General features: G+C 55.0%; 1 protein-coding gene across 1 annotated transcript; it reads left to right on the forward strand.

Moving 5' to 3' along the window:
• The first annotated feature begins 6 nt into the window (after positions 1–6).
• Positions 7–11220, forward strand: MLEC (malectin). The gene is made up of 6 exons (XM_035340336.1): positions 7–199; positions 2580–2758; positions 4141–4317; positions 4483–4540; positions 5221–6371; positions 6419–11220. Exons 1-5 carry the CDS (start codon positions 7–9, stop codon positions 5448–5450), a joined length of 837 nt encoding a protein of 278 aa, XP_035196227.1. The 3' UTR covers positions 5451–6371; positions 6419–11220.
• The last annotated feature ends 528 nt before the right edge of the window (positions 11221–11748 follow it).

Consider the following 11748-nt stretch of genomic DNA (forward strand, 5'->3'; position numbering starts at 1 on the left):
CCCGGGATGGGGGGCGCGGGGGCGCCGCTGCCGCTGGCGGCGGGGCTGCTGCTGCTGGTGGCGGCGGGGCGCGTGCGGGGCGCGGCGGGCGGCCTGGCCGACAGCGTCGTGTGGGCTGTGAACGCCGGCGGGGACGCCCATGTGGACGTGAACGGCATCCACTTCCGCAAGGACCCGCTCGAGGGCCGCGTGGGCCGAGGTGAGGGCACCGGGGGGGCCGGAGGGGGCACCGGGACGGCGCCGCCGGGGGGCACCGGGAGGTACCGGGGGGTTCCGGGGATGCGGGGCCCGCCTGCACCGGCCGCGTCCCGGTCCCGGCGTGCCCCCCCCCCCGCGGGAGGCCCCGGCCCCACCGCACCGGTGTCCCACCGGGCCGGGCCGTGCCACTTCCCCCTGCAGCACCGGGCCCGGGGAAGGCGAGGCCGACAGCCTGCCGCCGGCTCCCCGCGGCTCGCAGCACGCGGTGCGGCCGGGCAGGGCTCGCCGCGACGCCCCGCGGCTCAGGCGCGAGCCCGGCGGCAGGAGGGTGCTGCCGGCACCGACCCGGCGCGGGGCCCGGGGGGCGCCGTTGAATAGCGCTGCCTCTCCTTGGAGTTCGCCGCTCTGCGCCCCCGTCGCACGAGGCGTGCTGGTTGCTGCGGGTCAGCGTCCCTTCGCAGCCCCCTCGCGTGTGTGACTGGAACGGCCTTGCGGACCTGAGCAGGTAATTGAGGGGCAAAAAGGGACCTTTCTGAGCACGCTGCGACGTGCTGCTCCTTCGGGGACAACCCGCCTTGTCCCCTCTGAACAGCGGGCTGCTAGAGCAGCCCCAATCCCGCCCGTGGTGCCAGGCACAGCGGAGGAGACTTTACCCCTTTGAGCTCAGGGCTGCGCTTCCCTCAATGGCTTTTTATTGCACCCTTGTCCTGGCGTGCGCCGGGCTCCTCGCTGGGGAGGCAGCTGTGGAATGGCTGCCTGGAAACACGCGGCTGGCTCCGGGAGGACGAGGGGCCGCACGTCGCCTCCGGGATTCTTGAGCCTAAGCCTGGGTGCTGGGCCCTAAGGGGCAAAATGCCCCGGTGGCACTTACAGGTATGTAGTGTGTACGGCTCGTGTCTGGTGAGCCACCCCGAGCACACCTAGCGCTGTGAAATCGAGCTCGCTGCCACAGCTATGCCAGCAGACCTCCGCTACGTGGCCGCCGACTCTTCCTCTCCAGTTACCTCCGTGGCTATTAATGGACTCTCTCCGTACGCAGGCTTCCCTCTGACAGGAGCTGACTTTCGTGGAGTCTCGAGCTTGCTATCGCTGTGGTCTGGCCAGAAACGTCCGGGTGGGAGGACAGGTTCAGCTGCTCACCCTCTGTATTTCTGCTGATCACAGCCCCCGGTCTCTGTGCCCTGGTTTGAGTGGTAAAGGGCAGCTGTGTGCGACGTCGCCTGAGTAGCTGTGTGTGAAACAGGAGACTAAGAACTGGTATTAATTTCCTCTTGCTCGTTTGCATTGGCTCCGTCTTCGGCAATGTGTGCCGGGTTGGTGGTTCCTGCTTTGTCTTGGCCGGTGCCGTGTCTGTTCCCATGGAAATAGGGGTGGAAGTGGCAAGTGGCAGTGGAGAACTTGGTCGGGATCAACTTCTGCCGAGTGGAGAGCCGGTGGGCAGAGGGTGTTCGCTGCGCCCTGCTTGGCTGGGGGATGGATCCTGAGCTCTCAGTTCACTTCTGTGCAGTAACCCTGACACAACAGGATGCCACGGCAGGGTGAGATCTGAGGGCTGCTAGAGAGGTGGCGATGTAGTGAGCAAGGAGGGACAACACCTGAAAAAATAACAGAAATCACAGAAAAGAGAAAAACCTATTTGGTTGTACTGTTTGGGCCCTTCATGGGGGCTGTACAGATACCTGCAGGTGGTGCCCATTTCGGCTGGGCAGCTCTGAGACCTGATGAGACCTGATGGAGCTGCTGGTGCTCCTGAACCCCTCGCGTACCTTTCCTGCGTTGTTTTCCTGTCTTCAAGCCGATGTGTACTGCGTGGCTGTGGTGAGAAGAAAGGGTTTCGTAAGATCCGTGTAATGCTTTGCTCCCTTCTGCCATCCCCCAGGTTTTCCCTGAAGGAGGACACGTCTCTAAAGCCTGGTGCCGTTGCCTCCTAACTTCAGATGTGCTGAATGAATGAGTCCAGTCAGTCCTAAAGTGACTGCTTTGGTTTCGCTCTCAGAGTTTGTACTTTGGAGACGTTGTAAAAATATTCCAGGCGTTTTTTCTCTTTGAAGCAGGAGTCCAGGGCCAAGTCCGTTGGCTCTGCGCCCTGTTTGTGAAACCAAGTCTTCTTTTTGAAATGGTGTGAGTGAGTTTGCTCTCTTAGGCTGCAGCAGGTCCAGACCTGTTTTTCCCCAGGACCCAGGTTCAGGGATTTTGGCTACCTCTGCTTTTCCCCTAGTAGTGCCTCCTCCTGGCCAGAACAAGGGCGGCAGAGAGGGCTTACTGGGGCAGCAAGTGCTAAAGTCACGGTGGGAGTTAAGCCCGTAAGAGTAGTTAAAGTCTCTCTTCCATGTCCCTCACCAATTAACCGTTCCTCTCGCTGTTCTGTGCTTGAAACCCAGCTTCCGACTATGGCATGAAGCTGCCGATCTTGCGGTCCAACGCAGAAGATCAGATCCTGTATCAGACGGAGCGTTACAATGAGGAAACCTTTGGCTATGAAGTTCCCATCAAGGAGGAGGGTGACTACGTGCTGGTGCTGAAGTTTGCAGAAGTGTATTTTGCACAGTCTCAGCAGAAGGTAAACAACAGCTCTGTGCCACTGAGTTTTACTGTCTGTTTGATGCAAATTCCTGGCTGAGACCACGTGCCCAGGCTGCTTTGCATGGAGAGAGGTGTGAGGTGAGGCACCAATGGTTAACTTCAGCCACGGAGCTCTTAAGAGGGAGATCTGAAACCTGGAGCTCTCTTTCACACCACAGGTACACATTTGGCTTGGAAAACTGCATTACAAAGGAGTGTTCATACAAACGCAGGCAACTCTGCATGACTTGCATTAGAGTCTTAGGATCTCTTTAGGCTGCGCTGTGTTTGAGAAGTGTTTCTTACCTTTTTCCTGGCCACTGGCTCCTGATGCAACTGCAAACCTGTGCTGGAGCGAGTATTGCACACGTTGAGTCAGGGAAGCGCTCTGCGTTAAACTACTCAAAACAAATTTTGCTAATGTAATAAAACCTGATAAAGGTTCAGACTGGCCGTGGAAGCACAGAGTTAAATTCAGCCCTTGTTATAGCTCTTTGGAGATAAATAATCCTTGCCCACTTCTGAAATCCCTCCTGTACAGGCGTGGAAGCAGCAGAACAAAGAACTCAAAGCCCTGTGATAAACTGGAAGAGAAGTGGTGTGTGTTTTGGTCTGGCTTTCCCCCACTCAGTCAGCTGCTTTAGAGCCCTGCTTCTTAAACAGGGTGCCACCTTTCTGCCAGAGAAGTACTTCTGGGAACAGAACTGGTGGGGCTGGCTTACAGATTAGATGCAAAAAACAACCGCAGGTTAGGCTGAAGAGCTGAGGCATCCTTGGCTCAGTTCTTCTTCATGTGGTTCGGCTGGGATTCCCCAGGTGCTGAGCTGAAGTTTGAGTCATTATGGCCCCGAGGAGGACTTTCACTTTGAATTCAGATGTGGTTAGCAGTTCAGCATTTTATCTCCTTCAGCCCCTGCATCCTGTCAATAGCATCACCGACGTGTTTCCTGTTACCTGCTCTGCTTCAGGCAGTTCGTTAGAAATGGCCCAACTCCCTCGGTGTGGTGTGCCGCATCCTCCCTGGGCTGGTAGGAGCAGGCCCTCAGCCAGCGGGTGTGAAGTTGTGAAAGAAAAGCACGAATAAACCAGCAGAATCGGTCTGTCCTCAGTGCTGAACGGCCGGCACGGGAATTATATTAAAAGTAGGAGGCGAATTTCAGCGTGTTTGAAAGCAACCTTAATGCTTTGCTGTCTTTTTCTGGCTGCTTCTGGCCTCTGAATCCTTCCCAAGGGAGTGGAGCATGCATGGTGGTACGGTGCATGTTGCAATGCTTGCTTGTTCTGGGTGCAAAACAAGCAGAGACCTTTCCTTTTCTGTTCCCCTTTCAACTGCTGCAAGCCTGAATCTGTTCTGACAGTGTCATTTCTTCTGCCCCGAAGGTTTTTGATGTTCGCTTGAATGGCCACGTAGTGGTGAAGGACTTGGACATTTTTGACAGGGTTGGACACAGCACGGCTCACGATGAGATCATTCCCATGAGTATCAAAAAGGGGAAGCTGAGCGTCCAGGGAGAGGTTTCCACGTTCACAGGAAAGCTCCACATTGAGTTTGTTAAGGTGATAAGGCTTCGCTGGTCAGAGCCCTGAGATCCCTTTTCCCCTTCTTTTCCAGCCATGTGAAGCGGCTGTGTGCTGGGGGAGGAGAGGTGGTGGAAGGTGGGGAGATTATTTCTTCTGTCATTATTTCTTGTGTTCACTGACTTCCTTCTTTGCTTTCTCTAGGGCTACTATGACAATCCGAAAATCTGTGCCCTGTACATCCTGCAAGGAACAGTGGAAGGTGAGCTTCGTTCCTGAGCCAGAAGGCTCCTTCCCCTTGGAGAGCAGCCTGTTGCTTCTCAGACCATGAGATCATAGTTCTTGCTGACCCACCTCTGCCAAAACTGTTTCTCTTTCAGCAAGTTCCCACAGGGTGCAGTTGCAGAATGAGATAGGTGTCAGTGTTTTCCTACTCTGTGAGCGCACGAAGCCGCGTCATTGTCAGAATGAATAGTGTGAGTTTGGTTCAGGGCTTCCTGAGCATGGGGTAGAGGAGACGGGAACGTCTGGTCAGTCTTAGTTATAGCTGCAGATGAATTCCCTCTGGCCTCAGATGTCAGCAGTGGCCCTGCAGACAAGTAATTCATGGAGCTCTTTTATCTGGCAGTTAAGTGTTCCTTACCTGGAGCTTTGGCTTCCTCAGCTCTGAAGACAAGGCAGTGTTGTTTTCCAGATCTCTGTTCCTCTGGTAGCGGTCCTTGGTCTTTGAATCTCCCTGCAAGTCTGTGCTGGATGGAGTTGGAGCCCCTCTAGCTCCTGAATGGGGGAGTTCTAGGATCCCTCTGACCAGTGTTTCAGTTTGCCTTAGCAGTGTTCAGGGATCACCAAGTGCTCTGTACCTGGTGTGCGTGGTGGGTCGGGAAGGGGCCGCCTTGGGTGATTTCCTGGGTTAATGCTGCAACCTTTGGTCTTGTTCAACAGATGTTCCAAAGCTGCAGCCACACCCAGGTCTGGAGAAAAAAGAGGACGACGACGATGAGGATGAGTACGATGATGGCTCCAGCGTTAAAAAACAGGCAAATAAGAACCGGGTTCAGTCAGGCCCACGCACACCAAACCCCTATGCCTCGGACAACAGCAGCCTCATGTTCCCTATATTGGTGGCCTTTGGTGTCTTTATTCCTACCCTCTTCTGCCTCTGCCGGTTGTGAGAGCAAGCCCCACAGAGCAGCAGCCGAGGGGCTGGGAGGGAAGGAGTTGGACCAAACACGGTTGCTTTCAATTTCTCCATACTGTTCATAATTTAAGGAAAAAAAAAAAAAAAAGGTGATTCATTTGGAATGAATAGCAGGTCCAGGTAAGAGGAAGCTTCCCGCTGCCAGCAAGCAGTGAGGCCCTCACCTTCCCCTTTGCCATGTGCAGCCTCTGATCCTCCCTGGGGCATCCAAGAGCAAACTGAGTCCTGGCTGGCTGTGTACTGGGCTACTGGAAGCTGATGCTAGCGGTCCTGGGCCATGTCCCACGCTGAAAGAAAGCCACGTGCTGCAAGATCTCTGCATCGCTGGGTGGAACACCGTTCTCTAAGCAGGGCCGCAGCTCATAAAACGAGGCCTGGGCCATCTTGTCTGGGAGCCTGGAAGTGTTGCGGTGCTGTTAGGTGACTGACGACCGTGGAGGACAGAGGCTGGTTCTTCAGCATCTCCCTGAACGTGCAACACGACGTATGGTACTCGCCTGCATAAAGACACCAAGACTCCAGCTGGCTGCTCAGCCTCTGGGGGGACCTTTCCCTTCCTAAGAGTGCAAGCTGCGCCAGGAGCAGAGGGATTTATCTGGCCTGATGTGCTGCACCAGCTGGGAGAGACTTTCCTAGCCTGACAACTGTAATGTTAGATCCGTGGCTGAGGGATTCCGATGTAGCCTGCAGAAGGCTGGCGTCTGCGTCTGATCAGATGCACTTGTTTTCTGTATTGATTATGGCTTTTGTTTCCTTCAGTATCTTTTTATTTTCAAAGGTTCGTTTTAAGCCCAGTTCCTTGTTTTGCCCTTTTTAGCAAGCGACCTGTCCTTCAGAAGAAGCTGAGAAGCAGAAGACCTGAAGAGGAGCTTCTTGTTCCCTGAGCTTCCTGCCGGTCAGCTCCCCTCCCTGCCCCATGCCTGTGAGCGATGCGCGCCGCAGGACAGAGCGGGGCACTGTGCTGGGTGCTCCTGCGAGCTCTCACTCCGTCATACTGACCAGGCCTGCCTGTGGTGGTGAGAGGAGCAGAGCCATCCGTGTCCGGGCTACCGAGGGGCAGATGTCCGACATCTCAGTGCTGTGGCGCGAGGTGCTCTGTGGCTCTCCGGAGCTCTGGCAGCTGGCAGAGCGCTGCAGACGAGGCCCATCGGTTTCCCCGGTTGCCTGGTGACAGGCTGGCCAGCCGGGTCACCTGCAGTCCCTCGGGGGGGCTTCTGCAGGAGGTTTGTTTCCACGTGCAGAGCCTGACAGAGGCTGAGCAGAGCCCTGAGAGCCCTCGTGATGCCTTCGGGCCCGGAGCAGGCCCCGAGGAGCTGCCTTCCCCTGCCCCCGGCCTCTGCCGTGCTGAGCGCTCCTGGCTGGCGGCAGGGAGAGGGCCTGTATGTAGGAGAAGGATTTGGCCCAGATAGGGTCAGCTTCGGTCCCGGTGAGCTTTACCTCGTGCTGGCTGGTTCTCACAAGTGCTCTCTTCACCTGGTGCTGCTCTGAGCAGTGCCCTCCTTGCTGCTGCTCCTCCCTGGACCTGACTTTCCTGGTGGTTGTTCTTGAGTTTGGTCCTCTGCAGCCTTTCTTTGAGCTGAGAGTGGTCAGCAGCATTTGAGCAGAGCCCTTCTGCTCTGCTGGGCCCAGCAGCTGAAGCCTTTGTTTCTTCCTAACCCTCGAGCTGCGATACGAGCTGTCAGCTCACGGGCCCTGGAACAGGAGCTCGGGGAGGTGTCACCGTGCTGGTACCCGCAGCGGTGGCACTGATGGCAGTCATCACTGCTAGGGGCCTGGCCATAATTCTGAGGGAGCTAAAAAGCAAGCTGTTGAACCTTAATTAGCTTCTCCCCAATCACACGAGTGGTAACAGCCAGAGTTTGGGAGAAGTGAGTCCCTGCCACGCTGGAAGGAAAAGGCAAGCTTTAGGGAGCAGATCTGAAGAACAAACCCTAGGATGAAAAGGCTTGAGGTTGTCTGCTTCATCTTCTAGCTGCTGCTAAAATCCAAGTGCTTGTACAAGCCTTCAGCACGAGCTCTGTTTTGTTTGGTGACAGTGCCTGCAAAGACTTCCCCCGTGTTTTTTGGGTTACTCTAACTGGAGCACAGAGACGTTTAGATCTTTATCAGTTTGAGAAGCATAAACTGCCCTAATTTGTTAAGCAAAGAACCTGGCTTTGAAAGCAGGCTCCTCTGTAGGGAGGTGTTCTCCTCCAGGCCTTTTAGGTTGCCTCTTTTTTTGAGCATCCTCAAAGCAAGGAATCGCTGAGCTTCTTGTGGCTTACCCAGTCATCTCTGCAGCTTGCACAGCATGAGAAAAGGGATGTGCATGCAGGTGTCCAAGTCTTGTAGGGTGGTTTCTGCCTGCCGCTCCTGGCAGCCAGGGCACCTCTTTGGTGCCACCAGCACCCTGAGGCGAAGCTGTGCAGGGTTTGGTCTGTTGCCTTCTAGTTTCTCAGTTCAGATGAATTTGTCTCATTTGAATAAGAATAGGGAGGAGCAATAGTTCAGTCTTGGCTTCAGTTTAGTCATCTTGGCTCTGTTTTTTGCATTTTTGTCGCTGCTGCAAAGCTGATGCTAGCTCTCTGGGTGACTGGGGCATTCCTGACCCCGTGATGCGAGCAGTTTTCTTTGTCCCCTCTGCCAGGTTTGACTGGGGAGGAGCCTTCAAATGCAGCACGTGGGTACACAGGAGGGCACAGGACAACCCGCCGGCACCTCGCTGGGAGCGGCGCGCTCCGGCTGGCTGCCCTTTTCACCTGCCTGGCACCTGCAAGGCAGCCAGATGGGTGGAAGGAAGTACCTGGCTCTGGGAAGGAAACGTTTTGTTCGCTGTGAGCTTCCAGCACGGGTATTTGAGGGAATATCCGAGGCAGCGTTTGTCTGAAGCCAGTTAGAGAGGAGCCTGGGTGTGCTTTGTTGCCTCCAGCCAGCAGCAGGCGGCTGAAGCGCCAGTCCCTGGGTCAGGACAGAGCCCGGCTCAGTTCTTGGAGCACTTGTGTAGAGAGGGGCAGACAGGGCAATGTGAATAAAGCTTCCCCTTAATAAAGGGGAGGCAATGCTGTCGATCACGTTCTGAGTCTGGATCCAGCCTCAGGGCAGTGCTGTTTTAATTTCCCCTTCATCAGCCCCTCTGTTCTGCCACGGGCACGCAGGGGCGCAGCTGGCAGTTGTCTCACAGTCTGTGCTCTCAGCTTCCATGTCTTTAGGCCAGGCCATTTCCCACATCTTTGTGCGAGGCTGAAACAACGGCTCTGGCCCTTCTGAGTATCCCAGGTGGCAGGGAGCAGAAAGCCAAATGAATTCCTGTCTTTTTGGTGCCTTTGTGTCGGGCTTTGAATAAAAGTCCATTTGAAGAAGCTTCTCTTTTTAAGGAGCTTCTGAGTTTTTGTGTTGTGTTTTTTTTTTTTTATTTGTTTTTTCCCCCAAGGGACAGGCATTCCCTGCCCCTGTGACCAGCTGGGGACTGTCTCGCTGTCCCTTGGTGCCAGCTCTGGAGGTCGCAGCTGAAGCACAGAACTGCAAGCAAGTACCTTTGGTGCCAGCCCTTGAGGCCAGTGGGGGGAAAAAAAAAAAAACAAAACATCGCAGGGAACAGAAGAACTGGAAGGGCTCCTTCAGGTCTGCTTTCCCCCAGGGATCTCCTGAAGGCAGGATGGAGAACTTGCAGACAGCCTGGTGCCTGCGTGTCTGTGCCGTTCGGAGCAGAGTGAGTCACAGCTGGGTCCTGGTAGTCGTGCGGCGCGTAGAGCTGCTGCGTGCTGAGTGTGCCTGGGGGGTCCTGCTCCCCAGACACCTGCCGAGGGCTTCCCCTGCACCACTGGGGTCTGAACAGGGAGCAGGAAGCCGTGCTTTGTCCCTTGGTCTTCCTTTCAGTTGAAATTGCAACAGCCAGGGAAATGTGTTGGTGTTGGAAGCCTGGGCTGAACAGGCCTTGTGTTGATGGAAAACAGCAGGAGGAGGGGAGAGGACCAGCAGAGCAGCTTCAGCCCTTGATGTGAGCCAGATTCTGAGCAGCTGCGAAGTACCAAGTGTTTCAGGCTCTGTTTGGTGCCTAAATGTGGGAGAGATCTGTCTGCTTCATGCACTTATGCGGTGGGGAGGGAAATATCCTCGCTGAGAATCCAAGGGAAATGGGAGCTGGGCCAGTGCTGAGCTAATTTACCTACTGGCGCTTCTGCATCTCCGCAACAAATGCCAAAGCCTAATACAATTCAAGGATGCTTTTTTTAACGTCAGCCTGGTTGCACCAGTCTGTCTTCACTGGCGAGTCCCACGTAGGCTCAGCCGAGGATTCTCCATGGCACAAACACGGCGCTGGGCTGGGGCTGCGAAGGCTCAGAGACGTGGTTGCGTGGAGTAGGCCTCCCGTGCTGCGTCCCTGCTCCGCGCGCTGGCCCGGCAGGGCTGGGGCACGTGCGTTTCACCCTGGATCTGAAGGGATTTGTCCCAGGAGCATTGCAGCAAGCACGTTGGAGCGGTGCTGGGCTGGGTGGGAGAGGTGAAAGCAGGTCCATGTCTTCCGGGACTCTGGCTTGCTCAGAGTTTATTGCTGTATATTAAATACTATTTTTGGAGACTGGGGGGAAGATGCGGGAGGGGGAGGGATGTGGCAGCACTGTCCCTAGGCTGATCAGGGGGACGCTACTGCAGGTTACTGATAGGTTTTGATTTTTTTCCCAAAAAGTGCTTTATTTAAAAATAAATAAAAACATAAAAATAAAAAAGGAAAAAAAAAAAAACCAACAAACAGAAGTGCTTTCCTCCCTCCTAGAAACAGTGCTGGCTGATCAGAAAATGTGAATAATCTTTTGCAAACATCAAAGGTCTCTGCTAAAGAGTTTGTGCGATGGAGGTTTCAAGGCAAGGGGCAAAGTACAGCTTGAACCAGTTTAACTGGGGCGAGTGGATCTAGGAAACGCGAGATCTCTGCCCTGGAGTTGTTCCTAGTCGCATGCAGGGAGGATGTGCTTCCCTGTCCTACCGCAGCTGTTTGTCACACACAGGGCTTTGCTCCGATGCTGGAGCGAAACATTATCCGGAAACTCGCTGCTGAATTTGGACTGGTGTTTTTCGGGGCTTCCACAGGGGCTTCCTGCGTTCAGGGCTTTCCCACTCAGAAACCAGCCTGCTTGGTGAAGCAGCCCTGGAGAAAGGAAGAGCAGAGGCAGGATCTGCTCTTTGTGCCAGGAAGCAGTGGCCAGGACGGTGAGATGCTGGCCTGGTTCCAGCGATAACATTCGGGTGCCGTGGATGTAGCGTCTTTTATGTTGGTAGCTGGCCCCGTGACCTGTGCCGATGGCATCGAGGGCACGGCGCAAACTCCTTGAAGCTGTAGGTCTGAGCTGTCTGTGAAGGCTGAAGCAGCGTGGGGAGAGATCCCCGCCTGCACTTGTCACCAGTACAAAGGGTTTTGGAGGAGGATTTTTTTTTATTATTTTACTGTCCATTGCTTTGTGTTATAACAACTTGCAGTGACATTTTGTTTTTTTTTTGTTTTTTTTTTTAGTTTGTTTTGCAGCAAGCTTGGGCCCTGGGTGAAAAGCACAGATGTCTATTTCTGATTGCATTGGCTTTGCAGAGACTTGTTTTGGGGAAAAGATGGGTGTGGGGGTGGGTTATTTTATTTTTGGTACACGGTAGCTGTTTTATTTTTTAATTTCCCCAGGATGTTTGGTTGAGGGAACGTTCTGAAATCTACTGTCTGGCAGTTTTAACCAGCAGTGTGCTAAAGGAAAATAAACAGAATTATATTGTCACTCGGATGAGGTGGTTGGTCTTATGTCATGCTGGGGAAGGGGGAGCCCTCCCTGCCTCGCAGCTCAATGCCCCCCGGCACCGCTGCAGCCCTGAGCCCGCAGCAGAGCCTCTGTCCCTGCTGCTCCTTGTCTGACACCGCCTTGCTGCCATCTCCCCGGCTGTTTGGGATGATGGAGCACAACCTGTGCTCTATGGCATCCTCTTCACAGCACTGCTGTCAACCTCGTCGCTCCCTGCTTGCCTCAAGACGCCCTCTGCCCGCAAGCTGCCCCCCTCTCGGCTTGAAATGACGGCAGTCGGAAGGGACTACAGCCCTGGTGGAGCAGAGGGAACGTGGCACGTTCCTCCCGTGGGTGCCAGCTGCTCTGCGGCATGAGGGATGTCGGCCCTGTGCTGTGCTCTCACAGCGGTCCTGTGCCTCTTCTGAGGCGCTGCCCATGGCTGGGAGGGACTGAACCCACCCTGCCAGGAGGATTTGGGAGCAGTGGCACGGGCAGGCTCCTGAAAGAGCATTTTGTTGGCAATAGCTGCTG

The sequence above is a fragment of the Oxyura jamaicensis genome, chromosome 15 (assembly GCF_011077185.1).
Source record: "Oxyura jamaicensis isolate SHBP4307 breed ruddy duck chromosome 15, BPBGC_Ojam_1.0, whole genome shotgun sequence".
Classification (NCBI taxonomy): Eukaryota; Metazoa; Chordata; class Aves; order Anseriformes; family Anatidae; genus Oxyura; species Oxyura jamaicensis.

Excerpts from the sequence above, each read along its gene's own strand:
- MLEC (XM_035340336.1), top strand. The coding sequence starts at position 7 with ATGGGGGGCGCGGGGGCGCCGCTGCCGCTGGCGGCGGGGCTGCTGCTG. Across the intron at positions 200-2,579 it reads CGAGGGCCGCGTGGGCCGAG|CTTCCGACTATGGCATGAAG; the intron begins GTGAGGGCACCG and ends CTTGAAACCCAG. Across the intron at positions 4,318-4,482 it reads TCCACATTGAGTTTGTTAAG|GGCTACTATGACAATCCGAA; the intron begins GTGATAAGGCTT and ends TGCTTTCTCTAG.